The sequence below is a fragment of the Oryza glaberrima genome, chromosome 3, assembly GCF_000147395.1.
Source record: "Oryza glaberrima chromosome 3, OglaRS2, whole genome shotgun sequence".
NCBI classification, from domain to species: Eukaryota; Viridiplantae; Streptophyta; class Magnoliopsida; order Poales; family Poaceae; genus Oryza; species Oryza glaberrima.
This window is the reverse complement of record NC_068328.1, coordinates 4,163,791-4,187,222: the sequence shown is the minus strand read 5'-3', so window position 1 is coordinate 4,187,222 and position 23,432 is coordinate 4,163,791. Positions and strand designations below refer to the sequence as shown.

At 43.8% G+C, this 23,432-nt stretch overlaps 3 protein-coding genes across 4 annotated transcripts; 1 reads left to right on the top strand and 2 right to left on the bottom strand.

Annotated features, from left to right (window-relative positions):
• Positions 1 to 5,082: 5,082 nt before the first annotated feature.
• LOC127768145 (probable serine acetyltransferase 3) lies at positions 5,083 to 6,446 on the bottom strand. The gene has a single exon (XM_052293679.1). The coding sequence runs from the start codon at positions 6,401 to 6,403 to the stop codon at positions 5,498 to 5,500; it is 906 nt and encodes a 301-aa protein (XP_052149639.1). The 5' UTR covers positions 6,404 to 6,446; the 3' UTR covers positions 5,083 to 5,497.
• An 11,148-nt stretch (positions 6,447 to 17,594) lies between these two features.
• Positions 17,595 to 20,587, top strand: LOC127767168 (origin of replication complex subunit 2). 2 transcript variants are annotated; one of them, XM_052292416.1, is made up of 8 exons: positions 17,595 to 17,877; positions 18,097 to 18,231; positions 18,354 to 18,608; positions 18,694 to 18,800; positions 18,882 to 19,014; positions 19,583 to 19,874; positions 19,950 to 20,177; positions 20,253 to 20,587. In XM_052292416.1, the coding sequence occupies exons 3-8, from the start codon at positions 18,426 to 18,428 to the stop codon at positions 20,447 to 20,449; spliced, it is 1,140 nt and encodes a 379-aa protein (XP_052148376.1). In that variant the 5' UTR covers positions 17,595 to 17,877; positions 18,097 to 18,231; positions 18,354 to 18,425; the 3' UTR covers positions 20,450 to 20,587. The 2 variants fall into 2 exon arrangements, with proteins under 2 accessions (XP_052148376.1, XP_052148374.1); XM_052292414.1 differs by having other exon boundaries at positions 18,340 to 18,608.
• Positions 20,588 to 20,844: 257 nt separating this feature from the next.
• LOC127767170 (uncharacterized) lies at positions 20,845 to 23,364 on the bottom strand. Its single transcript, XM_052292418.1, has 5 exons — positions 22,956 to 23,364; positions 22,546 to 22,674; positions 21,704 to 21,868; positions 21,262 to 21,567; positions 20,845 to 21,173 (listed from the first exon to the last, which is right to left on the bottom strand). Exons 1-5 carry the CDS (start codon positions 23,223 to 23,225, stop codon positions 21,033 to 21,035), a joined length of 1,011 nt encoding a protein of 336 aa, XP_052148378.1. The 5' UTR covers positions 23,226 to 23,364; the 3' UTR covers positions 20,845 to 21,032.
• Between the last annotated feature and the right edge of the window lie 68 nt (positions 23,365 to 23,432).

Below are 23,432 nucleotides of genomic sequence, written 5' to 3'. Positions count from 1 at the left end.
CATTTTGCATGAATTTGAATGCCTGATTTGTGGAAGGTTAACTATTTCAGCATTAGTTTATTGAGTTCTCAGGTCGAATGAAATAGGAAGGAAATTAGCAGTGGCACTATTAAAAAATACATTATGGATGTGTGATAAGTATTCCATGATTTTAACTTGAGTTTTTGCCTTTTGTGTTTAGTAGCTATCATGTCAGTGCTTAGTTGTAGTTTTCCTTCGGAAACAGTTGTTTCAAGTAGTTAGTTAGCTATGTTTTTTTTTTCTACGTACTGTTGATTTAGTGAGTGAAACATCTGCTATCTGTTACAAATATCGTAGTTATGCCATTCAAAGAAGTATGAACAATGTGATATTTTCTTTGTATAGCTTGCTGGCTGCTGCTGAGCATATCTAATGCACATGAATAAATCATTTATTGTACACATGGTCTTCAGGTACTTGAGAAATGTTATCTAGCTTAAATTCGTGAGATATATTTTTGAGTAAATTTCACAAAACTACAGGTATTTTGCACAATTTATCACAAAACTACAGATTTAAGAGCTTGTTTCACAAAACTACATATTTAGTGTCTACTTTTATCACAAAACTACAGGTACTTTGTATAATCTATCATGAAACTACATATTTAAAAACTTATTTCATAAAACTATAGATTTAGTGTATTCGTTTATCCCATAACTACACATTTAGTGTCTTCTTTTATCACAAAACTACATGTCTAGTGTCTTCATTATCACAAAACTACAGGTTTTAACAATGCTAAAATATGTAGTTTTATGATAATGAAGACACTGAACTTGTAGTTTTGTGATAAATGAAGATATTAAATCTGTAGTTTTGTGAAACAAGTTCTTAAATCTGTAGTTTTGTGATGTATTGTGCAAAGTACCTGTAGTTTTGTGATAAACGTAGACACTAAATCTGTAGTTTTGTTAAATAAGTTCTTAAATCTGTAGTTTTGTGATAGAATGTGTAAAATATATGTAGTTTTATGAAATTTACTCTATATTTTTTAACCCCAGTATGGTTTACTTTGTTGTCTAACATATGCTTCTTCTGTGCGGACAGTTTGGTGGTTAAACTTTTGGTCAAAATGGATTGTTAAGATATGATTGTCTGACTATGACATGCAGAAATATTACACTTCCTAAGTATCGATGTATATTATGTACTTACATGTTATTAAATGACTTATACCCTCTTCAATAGGATGTGAAGAAAACAAGCTGAATTGATGAATTATGCTATGCACTATGTGATTTATATTTAGCCTACGTGATGGTTTAAGCTGTTATATGGTGTTCATGTTAATTTTGTCTAGATATACCAACTCTGTGTTTTAGGAAAAAAAATTGTTAGCATAACTACAACACGATGCTCACTCTATTTACCATAGAAATTCATGATTTTTGTCTCTATCAGAGAGATTATAGATCTTTAATTTTATTCTCACAATATTCTTATTGGTAAAAGTTCATTGGACCCTTGATAGTGCGTGCAACGCGCGCAAAATGTCTAGTCGGGGTAACTAAAAGTAAGGGCGATCTGCTCGCACCATGGCGTTCGGAGGGATTTCAGCACGACGTGGCTTTGCCATGGCGCATGGGATTTTTACGCAAAAAAAATTACCATTCTTTCTCTGTTCGCTGGGCCATACTTTCTCGTGGGTCCACATGTCGGTCCGCCCGCGCTGGAAGGCTGGTGAATTTGGAGCGCTCTCTTCAATCGCCTGGCTTGGCCATCCGATTGATATCCGATCGTCGGGATCGTTAGCTCAGTAGCACACGATATCCCCCACCCACACCCTCCTCTCTCTCTCTCCAATCTCAACTTCGCAAGGAGCTCGGGCAAACCCTAGCCTGCCGCCGCCCTTCTCCTCTCTCTCTCCCTTCCCATCCCCTTGGGAAACGCTAGCCCATCATGACCGTCTTCCTCCTTCCTAGGTCGTGCTAGCTCCCTTTCTCCCCTTGCATCCTTATTCCTCACGCTGCCATCGACCATCCTCATTCCTCTCTTGTCCCTTCGTTGCTGGCGTTGGCGCGATGGAAGATGGCGAGGGGCTGCGTGGAGACTGTAGACAGGAGACAGCGTATCGGCGTATCGCTTGAACTGGCCTGCTAGCACTTGATTCGGAGGGAACCGGCGGTTTGGCTTAGCGAGGTTGTCGTTCTGTTGTCCCAGCGCAACGAGGCAGCGAAGCATAGATCTGAGGTGGTGGCGCCAAGCTCTGATACTGCGCGCACGCACTCCACTTTCCCCAAGACATCGTACGCAACCGTGCCTTTGGCAACGGTACCTCAAGCGCTTGAGGTCGATGGCGCTCTATTTTCTCACGTGAGTAATGTCTCCTCTGTTGTCAATTACTCCCTCCATATTTTTTTGTTTGACGTTGTAGTTCAATCCTAAATCGGATTTTTATTTGACGCCGTAGTCCAATTCTTCCTCCGTGCGACCGTGAAATTCCATCGTTGCCCCTTCTCCCTGTCACCGCCGCCGTCTCCTCCTCGCTCTCGCTATCGTTTCCTCCTCGTCCTCCTCCGCTCTCCCACCTTCATCGCGGCACTGCTGTCTCCGCCTCTCACACGTTGACGTCGTCCCCGCCTCCTCCGTGGTTGTATCTCACGATGGCGCCACCTTCCTTCCATCCTCCCCGAGACCGGACATTGGCGGACGGGGGCGGAGGCCGCGCGGATCTGGAAGGACGATGCGGGCAGTTGGCGTGAATGACACGCTCTGCCTCCGCCTCCACCACCGACCGCCTGAACTCACCGCCTCCATCGCCGGTCGTCATGCAGGAGGTGTCCTTCTCCTCAGGTTCATCATCAAGCCGCCTCCTCACCGCCCCCCTCCGCCGCAGCCTCCACCTCGACGGCCGCGCTCGGCCCGCTCTCCCCATCGCCATCCCCACTGCGGGCAATGCTACCTCCTTGCCTCGCGGCTGCTGCCCACCACCCGCCCATGTGCGCCGCCATCGTTCGCGGCTCCACGCCGCCGTGCGCACTTGCGCCCGCGCAAGAGAGAGAGAGAGAGATTAGGAAGAGGTGAAGTGGAGGCATGACAGGTGGACCCCACCATTTTTTTAAAAAAAATGCTGACTGGACTGCCACGCGTATGCCACTTAGGATAAAACCGCTCTGGATTGGTAATTCGTCCGGTATTGAAAGTTCAGGGTGAGCAATGCCTGGTTTTCGGGTTCAAGGAGGTAATTCGGTCAAGCGCGATAGTTCGGGTCGGGGGGTGTAATTCGTACTTTTTTCTTTTAACTATGCTATCTATAAGAGCATGTCTAATAGGACAACCTGGACCAGTGATAGCGTAACCAAGTCAGCCTCACTGCTGTGCTGGAGGAGAAAATGGTAGAGAGAGAATGCGAGCCGACGATACAATTATCACCCAGCTGCAGCACACTGTACAATGAAGAAAGAGAAGTAAACCTGGTGGAGATTGGTTCATGCTTGGAACAATAGTGAAGAATGCAGTAATTAGTGGGACATGTATCAATTAAAAAATATATCAGTTGTTACCGTAAATAATAGTAATAAAGACCATTGTTATATGAGCAATCTATACTAACGTGCTATAGATGATGTGGATGTTTTACGGTTAGCAAGTTTACGACATTATTAAACCTGCTCTAAATCAATAAAAGGCAACTTGTATAATATGTTACCGCTTAATTAGCACACAAACTCCAAAATCTTCTTTAACTAACTCACTCTCACACTATATATTTTACTTTCTCTTTCCATTTTTTTTAAGATTGTGTAGAGGTTACATTTTACATGTTAGAACAAGATTAATACTATTAGTAGGTTATAAACCACTTATGTAAAGAAGAGAGAATCTAAAAAATGAAGCGGTCGATTTTTATGCAAAAGTTAGCTATTCACACACTTCAAGATAAATACATTAAATACATACATGAGAAATATAAAGAAGAGAAGAAAAATAAAGATAACCTTATAGCTCATCTACTATACATACTCTCTCCGTCCCTAAAGATAAGGGATTTTGGTTGGATGTGACACATCCTAGTACAACGAATCTAGATATACTTCTTGTCTATATTCGTTCTACTAGGATGTGTCACATCCAACCAAAATCTTGTCTAAATTCGTTGTATTAGGATGTGTCACATCCAACCAAAATCCCTGTCCAGATTAATTGTACTAGGATATATCATATCCAATCAAAATCTCTTCTATTTAGGGGCGGTCGGAGTATTAACTAATATGAGCTATATAAGTTTATAGTGGACTGTACCGTTATCTGGAGGCATTTGATTCCTTGTGACTTTATATTGGTGAGCCCAGATACAAGGGCAGTTTCCGCAAGCAATATCTTACTCCCTCTGTCTCATTTTAAGCAACAATGAGTTTTTCATCTAACTTTAGTCGTCCATCTTATTTAAAAATATTTTATAATTAGTATTTTTATTATTATGAGATGATGAAATATGAATAGTACCTGTGACTTATGTTTTTATTTTTTTTTCAGTTTTTTTAATTAAGACAAATGATCAAAATTAAGCACGGAAAATCATGGTAGAAGTACTCGATATTCGATTCCTTGGGACTTCATATGGGAGAACACGGACACAAGGGCAGTTTCCTCCAGCAATAGATTACTGGATATCAAAGTTGACTTTGCTGACAGAGAGCCTCATCGAGTTAGCTTATCACAAAAGTCCCTTTCGTCGGGTAACCACAGTTCGCATCCACTTGTATCTATCCTGACGTCCTTCAGTTCGCAGGATACCAATATCGTCAATTATTTGCGTCTGCGATGTAAACACGAAAAAGGCTGTAGATTTAGCCGATTTGTTTGGACGAAGTCTTGAAGGAAGTGTTCTCTGCGGCTATATTTATGCAACTCGTTCACAGTTTAGTGGTCATGTTTTCGTTTGGGCTACTATACTTTGTGCTCTAGTCAAGTTAATAAACTTATCCACTACTCATCTACTGGCTAGTTGACCACCTTCACGTAGGGTTTCGTCAAACCATTATACTTAGTCAGAATCAGAAACTGTAGTACTCGGTATGTACTATCAATCATATTTAAGAAAGCATCCGTACTTCACATTGTAAGAAGAAAAATACTATGATCTTCAGCAGAAGAACATACAAGAGGATAAGACTAAGTTCTCTATTTAATAGGCTAAGTTCCTAATTAAAATGGCTGTATATATCCGGTTGGATATAGAGGCCAGGTAAAAAATATCCTTCTCAAAAAAAACACATATGAGAGGATGAACTCCTCCTATACTTACAAGGAGGCAACAGATGATCAGAAACGTTTTTCGTTATTCCTTAGAAAAAGAAAAAAAAGAAAAAAAGATTTGAAATGGCTCAATGCTAATTGAGTACTTGTCTAATCTCTAGAGAGTACTCCGTATATAGGTTTACAAGAGTAGTCATCACCAGAAAATAACTTTTGCAGGGAAACTCTATTGTACTAACCAGTTCGCGTTCACACTGCACGCTACTCAAACCATTCAATCCGACCATCTCTGCTCCATGGTTACCCCGGGAAGCTCTCGTTGCGGCTCCGCCTTCTTGCCGATGATCGGCTTGGCCGTGGTTCCGTCCGCCACGTCCCGTAGCACGATTGCACCGGCTCCGATCTCCGCTCCGTCGCCAATGTGCACATTGCCGAGCACGCTCGCCCCGGCGCCGATCAGCACACCGTCCCCGACCTTGGGGTGCCGGTCGCCGGACTCCTTCCCCGTGCCGCCCAGCGTCACGGCGTGCAGGATGGACACGCCGTAGCCGACGACGGCCGTCTCGCCGATGACGACGCCCGTGGCGTGGTCGAGCAGGATGCCGCCGCCAATGCGCGCCCCGGGGTGGATGTCGACGCCGAACACCTCGGAGGCGCGGCTCTGGAGGAGGAGGGCCGGCGCCCTGCGGTTGTCGGACCAGAGCGCGTGCGCCGCGCGGTGGGCCTGCAGTGCCAGGAAGCCCCTGTAGTAGAGGAAGCAGTGGACCATCTTGGCGCAGGCCGGGTCGCGGTCGCGCGCCGCGGCGAGGTCGGCGCGCGCGGCGCGCCCGGCCTCCGGGTGCGCGGCGAGCGCGCCGGCGAGGAGGTCCCGGAGCTGGTCCTGCGGCAGCGCGCCGGGGATGCAGAGCTTGGCCGCCAGCAGCGAGGCGAGCGCGGACTCCAGCGACGGCCGCGACAGGACGAGGTCGTGGTAGAACTTGCGGAGGAGCGGCTCGTCGTCCGCGTCGTCCTGCGCCTCGGCGCGCAGCGCGTCCCACACGAAGTCGCCGCTGCTCCCGCTAGCCGCCGGCGCCGGCGCCACCGGACGGTCCGTGGTGGTGCAGTCCGGCAAGGCGCAGTAGAACTTATCCGGCAGGCGGCACGGGTACGCCGCCGGCCACTTATCGACGCAGGCTGCCATTTGCGCCGCCTAGAGAGAGAGAGAGCGAGAGGCAGAGGCCGTGGCGGTGGTGGTGAAATTGCAAGAGGAGAATGGTGACACCAGCGGCTGGTGCTCGAGCTCCTTTATTGGTAAAAGTTCTTTGGACCCTTGATAGGGGTCTAGTTGGGGTAATTAAGGTTCCCATCGAATGGCCCATTAAGCCAAAAAAAAAAAAGCCAAATTTTAAATTTTCAAACTTAATTATGAGATTGATTTTGAGATATTTTCAACGTAGTTTCTATTTCAGTATTGACTTTTAAGTCACCAAGAACACATATATAAAAGTTTTACCTACAAATTTATTTTTATTTTCTAATAAGCCGTTTTGGCTTATTAGAAAAAAAGCGAAACGGTGGGGCCCTAAAAGTAAGGGCGATCTGCTCGGACCAGGGCATTCGGAGGGATTTCAGCACGACGTGCTCGCTCCCCAAGCTATCCACATCGCCCCGCACGGTGGCTTTGCCATGGCGCGTGGGATTTTTACACAAAAAAATTTACCGTTCTTTCTCTGTTCGCTGGGCCATACTTTCATGTGGGTCCACATGTCGGTCCACCCGCGCTGGAAGGCTGGTGAATTTGGAGCGCTCTCTTTAATCGCCTGGCTTGGCCATCCGATTGATATCCGACTGTCGGGATCGTTAGCTCAGCAGCACACGATTTCCCCGCACCCACACCCTCCTCTCTGTCTCTCCAATCACAACCAGTGTTGGAAATTTCAGACCGAAATTTTTGGTCACCCCAGATACGATATTATTTTGGCCGAAATTTTTCAATTTTTTCATGAATTTGGGTAATATTTATTTAAATTCAACTAAATTTTGCTCAAAATTTCGGAAATTTCGGACCGAAATTTCGGGATTTCGGTGACCCCCGATACAAATGCCTCAACCGATAGAGTGAACCCTGATCGCAGCTTCGCAAGGAGCCTGAGCAAACCCTAGCCCGCCGCCGCCCTTCTCCTCTCTCTCTCTGTTCCCATCCCCTTGGGAAACGCTAGCCCATCGCGACCGCCTTCCTCCTTCCTAAGTCGCGCCAGCTCCCTTTCTCCCCTTGCATCCTCATTCCTCACGCTGCCATCGACCCCCACCGTTCTCTTGTCCCTTCATTGCTGGCGATGGCGCGATGGAAGATGGTGAGGTCGTCGTTCAAGAGACAGCGTATCGGCGTATCGCTTGAACTGGCCTGCTAGCACTTGATTCGGAGGGAACCGGCGGTTTGGCTTAGCGAGGTCGTCGTTCTGCTGTCCCAGCGCAGCGAGGCAGCAAAGCATAGATCTGAGGTGGCGGCGCCTAGCTCTGATACTGGGTGCACACACTCCACTTTCCCCAAGACATCATACGCAGCCGTGCCTTTGGCAACGGCACCTCAAGCGCTTGAGGTCGATGGCGCTCTATTTTCTCATGTGAGTAACGTCTTTGTCAGTTATACTTGCCATGGTATCCCTGGTTCTGATTGCTTGCCAACCATCTCAGTCACTATCTCAAATTACTACATCTAATGATAGGATTTTTCATCCATATTACCCTGGTTCTGATTGCTCGCCACCATCTCAGACATAATCTCAAATTGCTAGCTCTAATGATATGATTTTGCATCCATATTACACCAGGATTCACCAGTGCTATGAGGCATTCTACATTTTGGTACAGTAATCGGATGATATCAGCAGAAAGTGAATCAACTAAATGCTTATTTGAAAAGAAAATTTCCGAGTTTTTATGCACTGAAGCTTCATTTGTTATGTGTTAATTACATAAAAGGAAGTGACTGCTAGGAGCCACAGAAGCTGTGGTGGGCAAACTAATATACTTTGGAGCTGTAAGCCAGTGAGGCTAGATTGACTAAATATATGTGGAGAAAACTGCCCACAATATGTATTTTAGAACTAGCCGACAACATGCTGGCATCACCAACTAATTTCTATCATGGTAGCACCCTGGTCAGCACAGAGCTTTGAAGTTTTTAGGTGTCCTCTATGTAGCACCCAAGTGAATCAATGCAAAATTTGAAGGTTATTGTCCACTTTAGATTTCAGGTCAGTTTGAGGTTGTGCCATTAGTGTGCCATGAGGTTGAGCACCCACCACCTTGCCTAGGAGATGCAACTTACTCTTTTCCTGAGTCATGTCTTTGTATCAAGCTAGCTCTGTTAAAATTATCATCCTCATTGACTAATGAAAAAGCATATTACCAGATTTCGATCTATAATACAGTTGTGTTTCAGTGTTAAAAAAGGATAAAAATTACTAATATTTATCTTCCTTTCCGGTTTGCCTTCTACTCTAATTGGTAGTGTGAAATGGTTGTTAATAGACAGTGGAATCTTTTTTTTGAGAGAGAAATAAGTGCAATCTGATTATAAATGGGAATATCAAATCTGATGACTCCTTTTGTTCTGTTCATGTAAAATGGATTGGCTACTACCCATAGAAGGTGCTAAAGTTTGTCAAAATTCCAAGAGCGTTTCTCAACCTTGTGGCTCTGCTTTCTCATGTTATAATGTGCTAAGCAGCTGCATTGCAGTTCAAGATGTATTATTTTATACACAATATTTGGAAATGTGAGAATTGCCACTAATCTTAAGTTTCTCTTAAGCATGTTCTTTAAATACAGCAGTATCACCGCTTAGTTGCCAAAGACAAGAATAAACAAACTTTTTTTTGAACGGAAAACAACACAAGATAGTGCCTTTTCATTGAATAAAGCAGGAGAAAATACAACCCCTAAGGGTAAAGAGAGAAAAGGTGTTACACGTAAAATATACACTATACAGGGTGCGGGATGAACTCACGTAAACGTTTGGCCCCTGCCAGAGCTCAAAGGCTAACCTCCTCTTTGATTTTCGTTAGCAGGGAGCTCGTTGCCATCTCTTTATGGTCAAAGATCCTCCGATTCCTCTCTTTCCAGATCTCCCAGACAACTAACACGGTGAGGGATATAAGTCCCTTCTTCAGAATGCCAGGCATGTTTGCCATGTTCTCCCACCGCTGCTGCACCGAGTAGGCTTCCTCCCAATGGGCCGGTTCCAAATATAGAACAAACAAACTGAATAGAACTTGCTGCACAAATTATTATCTCATCTTTCTATTTTGTTTGATATTAGTTTTTCCATTTCTAAATTAATGGGTAAGAGGAAGAAACCAAAGCCGGGAGTTCATTTTTTGTTTACTCTTTTTTTCTATATATAGTTTAAGTGATAATGTTGACACTTCTTACCGACATGTACTATAAAGTGATTATAAAATCTATCGATTGACTTCCATGCATGACTATCTTTGTACTTAATATTACTCAAACTGGTCAGAAGTATGCTTTGCTTTAGATGCTCTCAGCAGCTCTTGCATAGTCATATTATTTGCTTTTCTTTGAGTACTATTTAATGCTCTCCTATAATCATCTGTAAGCTACATAACTCTTTAATGAATGGCAGGGCGCCGCGAAGCGCGCCTAAAGTCGTGCTTCTTAATTTCATGTTACATAGCCATACATAAAATTAAATTGATCAATGATCCTGGAAAAAAGGATTAATTGAGCAATTATACTGCACAGCTTTTGCGGTCCATTTAATGTAACTCTATATTGGCAATTTGGCATATTGGCAATTTAGCATACTGATCGATACCAGTATCGTGCAATGGCTCCGTTTTATGCTGTGTTTATGCATCATGCATATATGCAGTTAGACACCACCTAGAAAGGTCGAAAATGCTAATGGCTAACCTGGTGATATGATAAACACACTAATATACATGATGCATCAAAGAAAGTGCAAACTTTACCCCTCGTTGATTTACTGGCACATTTGTTATGTCATGGCAGTCATGCTCATGTTACATTGCGGTATAGTGTTAAAGTGTACATGGCTACCGGTCAGGCTGAAATTGAGGGACGTAGAAATCGTGTCAGACAGATTGTGGATCATGGATGGATGATAGATGGCAGAAGCAGAACACATCACCGACCGGTCAAATGCACGCCGAGATTACTTAGCTGTGAAAATACAATGTTTGGCTGGGAAGTCATCGTTGCAGGTGTTTCGGTGTTGATATCTGTTGTGCTCGTCTTTGGAATGCAGTTTATTTTCAATGTTCAGAAGGTTCTGAATTTCTTGCCAAAATTCAACTTCTCGACACTTCTCCTAGCCGTTACTCCGGCCAACTTATCTGGGCCGTAGGCTGAAGAAACGACCATCACTGTGGAGCCCAGAGCGAAAGCACCAAAGTCCTCTTCCCCATTCCCAACTCCGCTCCTCTCTCTAAAAAAACGACGCAGCGCGTGCGGTCACCGCCTGCACAGATCTCAGCGTGGTTGTCTCTGCCAACGGTTGGGCCGCCGTCGCCGCCATGAAAAAAACTAATATTAGTGAATGACCTAATATCAAATAAATAGAATAAGTGAGCTTCGAATCCAGACCGGCTAGCCCATCACTTTGTGGAGCAAGCTGGAAGACCTCTAGGTGTTTTCCAATGGAAAACTCTATGCGTACGAATAATTTTGTTACGAAACATGTTCGAACAGCCACCATGGGCTGCTTCTTTAGCCTGCATGTTGTAATCTTCTCATTAGTACTTAAGCCCATAACTAATAAAGGCCCATGTGCAGAACGTGGTGACGTGGTCCCGCCATTTTCCAGTGATTCCCTCCAAAGCTAACCTCCTCTCCTTATCTTTTCACAATCTTTGGGTAACAGAATTCGATCTGTAAGGTTCAACAAAAAAAAAAAAAAAACTCAATCTCCACCTTGATGAGCATCCTGACCAGGTATGTCCCTGTCTATGTTTTGCCATCTAGATTGAGTATTTCTTATGCCGTAGATCAAATGCATTGCACATTCCTTGATGCTTCAACCTTCATAAACTGAAATTGCATTTTAGGACTAAAAATGCATATTAAGAACCCTTTCATTGTCGGCAATTCAATTAACTCGTCGTGTTGGTTTCATTAATTTCATAGTAAACCAATTTCACAAGAAAAGATGTTTATTGTGTATGTTAGATTTCGTTCTTATAGCTGGAAATATTACAGGTAGAAAAGAAGCCTTTGATGTCCTCTTCTACTGTTCTATTCTACGAAATCTGAAGAAGCATAGAAGAATTTATGTGCATAGAAGCATGGAAGCTTTGAAGTTTGGTACTACGTATGGATTCTAATTTAGTTAAAAGAATTCAGCCTGAAGTAGCATATATGATGCAAACCAAAAGAATAAGAGGTATATTTTTATTTTCTGCAAATCTATATATACTGGAGAAGATCTACCATACTACCACAGGCAACATCTGTCCAAACTCCAGATGAGTAAATCGTGTTCAAATCATACCAGGAAATTACTGCATGCTAATAGCAGTGCACCATTGACTCCTACACAACGAATTGTTATCCTTAATTTGCAGCATAAGTGGTTAGTTTTGTAGATCCGTACCTGTGCATGAAGCCAACCAGCTACCTATAGCTCACTGCTCGTACTGTGGGCTGTGGCCGTAGGTGAGCGTCCTCCGCGTCGGCTGCTAGTGCAATCGATATTCTTGTAGCTCATATGTTTGATTGAGTTGATTCTCTCCTTGCTCTCTGCATCTCCGCTCAAGCCAAGCACTGAAGGAGTAAGAGGGGTACTAAATCTGTCAATCTGAGATAGGGGATCTGTTTTTCCCTGTACTAGAAGAATCCAGACTGCTTATTGATAGAGTGGGCTATGGGGCTGTGACTTTTCATGGGCTTTTAGCGTTCTGTGTCCCCGAAGTGTCGTACGTAGGGATCTTTTCATACGCACTTCGTAATAGTTTCTTCGTGTGTATAGCAGTGTTGTTTTCCAATCGATTGAGCCACTGATCATCCGCAAAGACGAAGCTATCTCCTTCGTCGATTCATCCTTCCCGAACACCTCATTACTCATGGCCATAAACCGGATGCCCCATCGGGTGCGGACCTGTTGTGTTCATCGCTGATGCGCATGAATTGCTCTTAATTGTTGACTGGGCTTCTAAGTGCAAGAGCATTTTCGACATCAACAAAAACGATGTAAGTGTACAATTTTCCTTTTTTTTATTTCTCCAGCAATACACTGGTGAATACGAGTTTGTTCACTTTGGGGGTGGTCACATTACTACCAAAATCAATATTTCCAAATTAGTCAATACCAAAATTTTGACAAATTGACAACATTGTTGTTGGAGGCATACCATGAGGACTTTCAACCGAACGTGCCGAAACAACCACTTAGTTACGAGGCGAAGCACTTGCAAGCGGCGAAGGCGAGTACCAAGTGGCGAACCACCTACCAAGCGGCGAAGCGAAGACCCTTCACTAACAGGAGGTGAAGCAGCATGACAAAGCCAATTGGGCTCTAAACAGACCTACCACGCAGGAAGGCCCAATAATCAATCTAGGACTGGACCTTAAGAGCCCATGGACCCACTAGTTGGGCCAAAAGATTATTGTAGCCCTTGTAAATATCCTTGTCATAAGGGCGATTAAGTCAATTCCCGAGTAAGGAGAAACCTAGAGTTGCAAACATAGGGTTTTACAACTATAAATAGAACCTAAGTAGTATGTAACAGGGCATCCATTTTTTTTAAGAAATCAATATACATTCCACTTTACATTTCCACATAATTAAGTAACAACTTGCCCTTTAGCAGATGTGTTTGTCAATCGACAACACTTACAAGTTTTGGTAGAATATGATAAATGCGTTGTTGTTAAAATTTGATAATGCAAAATCTGGTAATGTTGATAGTAGCAACAAACTAAACAAGCCCTATATCTACATACACATCCACAATAATATTGTTTATTTCTTATGATTGTGAGTAGTCCATATGTTGGGTAGCAGACCCTAAAGACTACGTTTATAATATATAAGTAGGCTATAAGGTACTTAATACCCACTCCTATTGCTATGGATAGCACTTAAACTTTTATAAACTAACATAGTATATGTTGTGTTTATGCATCATGCATATATGTAGTTAGGAACCACCTAGAAAGGTCGAAAATGCTGATGGCTAACCTGGTGATATGATAAACACACTAATATACATGATGCATCAAAGGAAGTGCAAATTTCACCCCTCGTTGATTTACTGGCACATTTGTTATGTCATGGAAGTCATGCTCATGTTACATTGCGGTATAGTGTTAAAGTGTACATGGCTACCGGTCAGGCTGAAATAGAGGGACGTAGAAATCGTGTCAGACAGATCGTGGATCATGGATGGATGATGGATGGCAGAAGCAGAACACATCACCGACCGGTCAAATGCACGCCGAGATCACTTAGCCAGTTGGGCTCTAAACAGACCTACCACCCAGGAAGGTCCAATAAACAACCTAGGACTGAACCTTTAGAGCCCGTGACCCACTAGTTGGGCCAAAACATTTTTTAGCCCATGTAAATGTCCTTGTCATAAGGGCGATTAGGTCAATTCCCGAGTAAACAAAAACCATAGAGTTGCAAACATGGGGCTTTAAAACTATAAATAGAACCCAAGTGGTTTGTAACAGGGCATCCAATTTTGTTTTTAAGAAATCAATATACATCCCACATAGTTAAGTGATAATTTACCCTTCAGCAGATTTGTTTGTCAATCGACAACAATTACCAAGTTTTGGTAGAATATGATAAATGTGTTTGCCAAAATTTGACAATGCTAAAAATGGTAATCTTAATAGTAGCAACAAACTAAATAAGTCCTGTATCTATATACACATCCACAATAATATTGTTTATTTCTTATAAATGATCCATATGTTAGGTAGCAGAGCCTAAAGACTATTATAAAGAATACTTTTATAATATGTAAGACCCACTCCTATTATAAACTTTTATAAACTAGCAAAATATTGTTTTATATCTTTGCAATAAACATGACACTTGCGAACTAATAAAAGAGCTTTTATAAAATACATCGATTTTATTAACTCAAATCTAGGTTATGTTATTTTGAAGGGTTGAGAACCCATTCTCTTACACACAAACGAAACGACATATCAACATATAATTAATTAAGTATTAGCTAAAATACTTAAAAAAAATAAATTAGTATGATTTTTTATACCAACTTTTCTATAGATTTTTTTTTCAAAAAACTCATCGTTTACCATTTAGTAGTTCGGAAAGCGTGCGAGTGGAAAAGGAGTGTTGGGAAGAACACAGATAGAAGTATTAATATTATTTAATAGTATGATCGTAAATGAACTTTTAAATTTTGAAATATATTTAAGTGGTATCTTTTGATACCATAATTTATTAATTTTATATTATTAGTATTTATTTTCTCCATTTGACTGCATAAGATATAAGAATTTTACTATCCTCACTCTGTTGCACCCCATGTGTATTTACAAGACAAGTTTATTGCTGTATCTATATCGGGTAATTAAAACTTCCTTATACAAAATTGGTTTGCCTATCAGGATCATGATACACAAGACAAACATACTCGTGCACATGTTATGCGTTATCAGCACTATGTTGCATAGATATTGAGTAAATTTGTTAGTTATAGTGTCCATTAAAATTCTATTACATACTTTGAATTGTGGTATGCAAAGAGAGACTAATAACTTTGGGGCCTCATACCAGACCGTCGGCTTCTCCAGTGAAACAGGCCTCGGTGCGCCGGTCAAACCACCTTGCGTCTGAAACTTCATCAATTTCGTCCAAACTTTTGAAACACCGGGACACTCTTTTTTTTAACATGAGCCAAATCATTTGCCCTAAAGTTTTTCTCTCTAGCAATATGTTTAATAAGAAAATCATCAAAATTAACACAATATGCCTAATAAGAAAGTCATCAAAATTGACGAAAATGTTTAAACATATATCTAAATAATATCTATTTGCTGGCCCGTCAAAACAGTTATACACCCTGAAAACTTGTTTCACTATCAATTCGAGTAACCAAAATCTTCTATGTGTATAGATGGCCAAAAGGCCCAGGCCCCGACTGGTGTCAGCCCGTGCCGGCCCAGCCCAGCCCGGTAGTTGGGCCATGTCTAGGCCGCTGCCTTGGCATAGTGGGCCGGCCTGGCACGAAACATGAGGGGCGCAATATAGACTTATTGAGTCATATATAAGGCACTGCCAAAGAGGAGGGAGGGAATATAAGGCACGGCCCAAAAAATGAGGGAGGTAAAATAGAATTATTCCAAGGATGAGCACAATAACCTGGTCATGCCTTTAGGCTGGCTAGCACGGCCTAACTCTTATTAGGCCGTAGGTGGAGGCCGTAGGCAGGCCCGGCCCGGCCTGACCGTTTGACGTGGCGTGTCGGGCCGGGTGGCCCATTTGGCCATCTATATCTATATGTGTTGCTCATATAACTTCTAATACTTGTAAGACGAATAACAAAGCATCATATTCGACTCGATTATTTGTGCAAGAATATTCTAGGGCGAACCTATGATTCAAAGATAGCACATGTAACTAAGCATGGTAATTAACAGGAACAAACTAAGTACTGCAGGCTACATTGCATGCGGCAAAGTGACAGTAATGATCAGTGATCATTTTGATGCATTCGGCGGAGCTCACCACCTGTCCACTTGTCCAGGCTAGCCCAGCATAGCGAGAGGGGACATCATCGGGCGTGGCCACGTGGGGGTTGCGGGGATCTGGGTGGCAGTGTGTTGACGAAAAATCCGCGCTTGGCCGATGGTGCCAGAACTATGTTGGCGCTGACTAAGTCGATGAACATAACGGCCTAGGAGATCATTTTAGCTCCAGTGCAGGTCTAAAATATTGATGAGGTACAAGCGTGCCAATCAGTTTGAACCTGCAACTGACAAGATAGATAAACACGTAGATCACCAGAAAGCCGATCGGCTAACAAGCCGATGGAATAATACCAAGAGGTGAAAAGGTTGGAAATGCTCAGTCTTGGGCGCCCAACGTGAGCAAAAAATATCGGGGGCTCTCAACCACCTATTTCCACACCCGTGACTTTTCCCCTCCCTATTTTTTCTCCTTTATCTCGCTCATCTCTCTCCCACGCGTTGCATAGCGGCGGCGCCGTGCCTCCTTCCCCGAGCCGACGACCGCCGCCAATCGCTCCTCCTCTGCGACAGCTATGCTTCTCCTCCCCGTTTCTTCGCTGTGATGGCGATGACACCAAACGCTGCCACCTCCCCGAGCCAGTGGCTACTGCCAATCGCTCCTCCTCCGCGACGGCGACGCTCCTCCTCCGCGATGGCGACGCTTCTCCTCCGTGACGGCGACACCGTCGAACGCCGCCACCTCCCTGAGCAAGCAGCCGCTACGGCAGCGCCCCCGCCACTGTTGGCGATGGAGCTCTGCGCAGCCGAGCTCCGTGCGACGTCAACGACAGTGGCTATGCGGGTGCGGTGGAGCTCGGCGCGGCGTCGATGCGGTTGTGGTTGCTAACCACCAAAGTGGAGGAAGAGGCAGATTTAGGTTTTCCTCTTGAATATTGTGATGTTTCAGTCCATGTACCATGATGTTTCATCAGTTAGATCAAAATGTTGCAATGTGGTTTTCGATGGTGTTCCATTTTTTTCTCGATGTGCTCGGATTTGTCTCATGTTTCAATACATTTGAAACTGTTGCTTCATACGTTGTAGTAAAATGTTTCATTGTGTGACTTGATTCTGTTTCACCATTTTCAGCACTGAAACATTTTCAATTCGATGGTGTTTTATTCTTATTCTCGATGTACTCGGATTTGTTTCATGTTTCAATATATTCGAAATCATTGTTTCATACGTTGTAAAAAAAATGTTTCATGGTGTAATTTGATTGTGTTTCAGCATTTTAAAAGATCGAAATATTTTCAATCTACTTGGTGAAACATTTTTTTCCTCATTAGTGAAACAACGCCCGATTTTTGACAAACAAATCGGACGCCCGATTTGTAGGCGCTTCACGAAAAATTGATCCTCGAGGCTAACGAAATTGACACTGCCCAACTGAAACTGCTGGATGGGCCCGACTATGATCGAGCCATTTGCCACGAAAAGAGGTAGCAAAAGCGCGGGAAAACTGGTTTTCCCCGATAAACCGCAGAAACCACCTGCCCTACGCGTCCCAAAGAGGTACTCGGCCCAAGACTACCCTAGAATTTGACCCAGAGACCCAGAGAAGAGCAGGTATTCACTTTTCTTGGCCTATCAAAAAAGCTTGGCCCAACAGCCAAAAAAAAAAAAAAAAAAAAAAAAAAAAACCCTAGCTGGCTATTCTCCCAGTCCCACGCCGCACCGCCCACACGGCGCACTCCCGCACGCACCGAGCCACCGACGATCCGACGCCGCACGCCGGAGGACACCCCGCGCGGCTGCCCCCCGGCCTGGGCCTGCCCGCCTTGGCGCCGCCTTCCCGCGGCCCCGCCTCGCGCGGCCTCCCGTGGTCTCGCCCGACGCCGCCCCGCCGCGTCCGGCACTCCGGCCTCCCGCCCTCTGCGCCGGCCCCAGCGGCCCTCCCCCTCCGGACTCCGGACTCCGGTGAGCGCTAGTGAACTACCTCTGTGGCTCTCCCTCAGTCCGGCCGTCCCTCTCCCCCTTCTATAGAGTTCTACTAGACCAGTACTTAGTAATAAATCAATTTCTTCAATAATATCTGTGATTAGCCAATTAAGGAGATATTGATTTGTATAAATTACCACAAAATTGTGTGCAACAATGAACCTCATATGACATTTTTGCATGGTATGATGGTTGGAGATTGAGGCATGGAGAAGTCAAGCATTGCGTTACTTATTCAAAAGCATGAAGCAAAAAGGAGTTGCATCTTGTGATGTACCAATCCCACCCGTGGAATTATCTAAGACCTTTTGAACAATTTACATTGTCATTTAGGTAAGATTCAAACTTATTTGTTATTTTCTACTTGTATTGAACCATTTACAGTTATATACCGTATCGTTTACTATTTGTTATTTTCTACTTGTATTGAACCATTTACAGTTATATACCGGCAGGCTGTGCACGAGTGCGTCCTTCCCCTTTCTTGTCCTCCATCCTCGCGGCGGCGGCGGCGGAAGCGAACCCCGATGGCACTGAGAGGCGGCCACGCGGCGGCGGCTGCTGGGGTAAGCTCTGGGTCCGAGGATGACAACGAGGAGGCCGGCTTCTCCAGGAGCTACTTCCTGGCCAAGGAGAAGGAGCCCTCCTCCGGCAAGAAGCGCGCCCGCGCTGCCGGCAAGCTCTCCGACCTCAACCTCGTCGACGAGCAGGTCTGCATAACCCGCCCCTCCTGGAAACCCTCCGATTCGTGTTCCCGAGGCCATGGCGAATGCCCTGATTCGAGATTTGGTGCAGGTGCTGCGAGCATCCCTCGCTGAGATCCCCCCGAAGCACGAGAGAGAGGTGGAGGCTCTGACGAGAAGCTACAAGGAGCAGTACCGCAACTGGCTGTTCGAGCTCAGGTTCGTCTGCTACCCAAAATCCTCCCAGTGTTGATGCTGATGTGGATGAAGCCAAAAGATCGATGTGATGTTCTTCTGCAGGTGCGGATTTGGGCTCCTGATGTATGGATTTGGATCTAAGAAGATGTTGCTTGAGGATTTTGCGTCCACGACCTTGAGCGATTTCACCGTCATTGTGGTTAATGGCTATCTCCCTTCCATCAACTTGAAGCAAGTATGACCTCCTCCTGACCGATATTGACCTTTGTTGCCTGCAGTATGGATTACTTTTTATCGCATTGTTGTTGAAAAGGGAAAAAAAAGCATTGAGCCTACAGTCCTTAAGGGGTTAAGGTTTAGGACAAATGAAATACTATAAGGACCAAAGGCATCAATTTGGTATCCAAAGTTGATTGTGCAATCTTAACTTCCACTGATTCATGCTCAAAGTGGCTTCAAACATTGCTCTCTAATAGTTGACTAGTTGTGAAGCTGAAATAGATGATTCATGAAAACTGGGCGCAATTCCTTTATCTTGGTGTTGCTTGCAGTCATATGGAGATCCTTGTTTGCCTATTAGGATCATGATCCCAAACACCTGTAACTTAACATATTGAAACATCTGTACCTTCTATTTGTTCAACCATTCCAATATTGTCAAATTCGGCACCTCAAGTAAATTCATGTGCATGTAATTCCTTACTATCATTAATCAGGAAGTTCTTGTTATATTGTGGAGGACTTTTGATTTCTACATCAAAGCTCTTAATTCTGCCAAATTTTCTGCCTTGTTGCCATTTCAGGTCATAGTGACAATAGCTGAAATATTTTGGGAACAAACAAAACTTAAGAGAAAACGCCAGACAGCAACAAGGTCCCAGTTGCAGCCATTTGCATCCCAATCAATAGATGATATTATCTCCTTTCTAAATAACCAGACATCTGACAATGGGGATGACAATGTATGCCTTCTTATTCACAACATCGACGGACCTGCCTTGCGTGACACTGAATCGCAGCAGTACCTAGCTCAAGTTTCGTGCTGCCCGCAAGTCCATGTTGTCGCATCAGTAGATCATGTTAATGCACCTTTGTGTAAGTTCCTGGCTAGCTTTAACCTCCTGTAATGCCTTCACTGTTTAAGATTCCTAACCTGTCAAATAACTGTAGTATGGGACAAGAAGATGGTGCACACACAGTTCAAGTGGAGCTGGTATCACGTCCCAACGTTTGCACCTTACAAAGTTGAAGGTGTGTTCTACCCCTTGATTCTTGCCAGCGGCGGTCATGCCCAAACCATGAAAACCGCCCTCGTTGTTCTGCAAAGCCTGACACCAAATGCGCAAAGTGTCTTCAGAGTTCTTGCTGAATATCAGTTGGCACACGAGAAGGAGGAAGGCAAGTTTGTTGCAGACTTATTTTCTTATGACTTCCTGTTGTTTACAAACTAAACCTTGCTACATTGTTTGCCAGGTATGCATTTCAGTAGCTTGTATACCAAATGCCGTGAGCGTTTTCTTGTAAGCAGTCAAGTGACGCTGAACTCCCACCTGACGGAGTTTAAAGACCATGATCTGGTGAAGATCAGAAAGCACTCTGATGGCCAAGATTGCCTCCACATTCCTCTTGTTTCTGATGCGCTGGAGAAATTGCTTCAGGAATTGACCTGACCAGCTGGGTTTGGATTTTTTTTTTTAATTGATCGAGCGGTCAGTGATCACCATGGAAACAGCTCAGTTGTGTATTCCAATCTGTAGTTGTATATGGATTATTCACCATTTCAGTTTATCAAATAGCTGCTTGTGTCATGAATTTTTGTGCTACATGTTCTGATTTTCTTCTGCTCAACATTTTGATCGTGAGCTGTGTTCGGCATCTCGCAATTTCAAAACATTCTGTATTGTTTTGAAATTGCAATGCGAGTGTAAGGATTTCTGCATATACCTTCCCAGCATTAGGTAGCGATAAAAATTCCATTTAAACGTGTTCTCAAATTTGAAATTGCGTGGTTTTTACTGTAACTACTTATGCAACTGCAGCCTGTAAAGAATCAAATCAACCAATATTCAATCGAAGAACATGTTTTTCCTTTCTTCCATGGAACCAGTACTACCATGTTACATCTCAAGTTATTACTGATATGATACAACATAACACCACACCAAACATGTACATCTTACAGTTAATAGGTTTAAATCAGATCTCAGTTTACATGGTGTGGAATGCAGCACAAGTTAGCACAAGGGGTGAGTGCTAAAACTTGATCAATTTTTCATCCTTGAGCCATAAGAGCATCTCTGATAGACCTTCAGTTAAGTTTCTTGGACTGTAGCCCAGCTCCCTCTTGGCTTTATCACATGAATATGCCCATTGATGTCTAAGAACACGTACTGTCTGCAATCCACATTGAGAATCTAGTAAGCACAACAGCATGACCTATCTGGAGATGGTAAACTTAAATAAGGAAGAATACTGGACATACAGGGTAACTGATAAGTGGGAGATTTCCAGTGATGTGAGAAATAAAAACTGAAATCCACCCATATATTTCAATCAACCAGAGAGGTACATGGAATAGGGGTGCCTTCGTATTTGTAATGTTAGCAGCCATATCGAAAATCTGTTTGAATGATAAGTTTTCTCCAGTAAGGAGATATCTTTCCCCCGGCCTGCCCTTCTCCATTGCTGCTATGTGCCCATTAACAATGTCGTCAACATGGCAAAACGATTCCCTATCATACCCATCTCCTATGTAACCAGGTAGGCGCCAATTAAACCGTTCAATTAACTGCAAGAATCACAACAGTTTAATTTCTTCTGGTCATGGCTATCTTTCAGGAAATGTTATATTTTAAAATTGAAACAAATATACGATAATAAATAACTACATATTTGACATAGCCATGAGTAAGAAATTCTCTCACAATACGGGAAACAATATTTCCAGTAGTTAGTTTTCCAGGCCCGTAGATAACTCCAGGGTAGAGAATGGTGATTGGCACCCCTTCTGCTGCTGCCTGCAATGCAATTCGGTCTGCAAGAACCTTGGATTTCTCGTACTCTGAGCAAAATGTTTTCTCTTGATGTCTCTGAAATTTAGAACAATTGAACTCTGTTTATAGCTTATAGAATTACTTTAATTTGTAAAAGCCCTTTTTGTAATTAGAGGATAATTTGATGAAATGGTTACTCCATTTCAACAGGACATGCATAAGTTGGATAATTGTTACTAAAAGTCAGTATCAAAAAGAATTATACAAGTGGTAGAAATAAGAGAGTGTCAGGGGTAAATCAAAATACTTTGGAATGGGGTAAATTGAACAGCTAGGTTTCAAGAGTGAGTTGCCCATTATAGAAATTTATCATTAAAAGTTCAATGGAAATCAAGAAAAACGACTATCTACTATCTATACTACTAATGGACACCTTATGTGCTCCTATTAACATGAATGTCGGGTCAGCCAAGTGCTATCTATACTACTCCCTCCATACCAAAATATAAGGTATTTTGGATGAATGAGACATTTTGTAGTACTACGAAAGTACAAAGAGAGTATGCCTAGATTCGTAGTAATAGGAAATGTCCCATCCGTTCAAAATCCCTTATATTTTGGGACGGAGGGAGTACATATCAAGGAATGAGCTTAGAACAGAACCTATGGGCAGAACTACTAAAGACAATCATAATACAATCCTTTTATTTACTATTCAAGCTTTTCAAACATGAAATGGTAAAAAGCTTACACAGTTCAAAGTCATGTTTTACCTGTGTCTCATCTGCAACATAACCATCAGTTGGGCCAATTGCAAAGAATGAAGATGTGTAAATTATCTTCTTTACGGTCGGTGTTCTCTTAGCAGCCTTCAACACATTCTCGAGTCCTCTCACATTGACCTGTAATCATAGCACAGAACGCGCATGCTCAAGTGCCATTTCTTACACCAAGCCAAACCAAATTTGCATGCATTTTAGTTTCATGAACAGAACAGCAAACGGAAAATCAATTATTGTTGGACTTGGAGCCATAATTTTCAAAGACCCTAAACAGCATCGCACAATAGGCAGAATGTCTAGGTTCATCTAGCGTTCTATAGTACTCCCCACTTTGATTTGAATGAATATAGTTACCCTCTACTTGCCACAGGAAAACATCAGAAATGAATCAGCACGCGTACGGTGGTGAAAACCGAGGGGTCGGGGAGCCACGGCTCGACGGCGGCGGCGACGTGGAAGACCGCGTCGCACCCGTCGAAGGCGGTGGCGAGGGACCCCTCGTCGGTGACGTCCCCGTAGGCCAGCTCGACGGATGCCGGGAGCCCGGAGGCGTCGCTGGAGCGGCGGGCGAACGCGCGCACGGCGTGGCCGGCGGCCGCCAGCGCGGCGCACAGGCGGCCGCCGAGGTACCCCGTCGCGCCCGTCACCACCACCCTCATGCCGCCGCCCATCGTCGAGTCGCCGCCGCCGCCGCCAATCCAACCGCCACTAGTCAACGCGGGCTTCCAAGCCTTCCGGCGAGGCCAGCCACCAGCCTGTCCAGTAGTACCCCTAGTCAACCCACAAGCAAGCGGGCCCAAGTCACTTGTGGGCCGGGCCCAAATATGATCTGCTTTTGCCTCTCGAGTCTCAAGTCTGATCAGTGATCAGCAGGAACA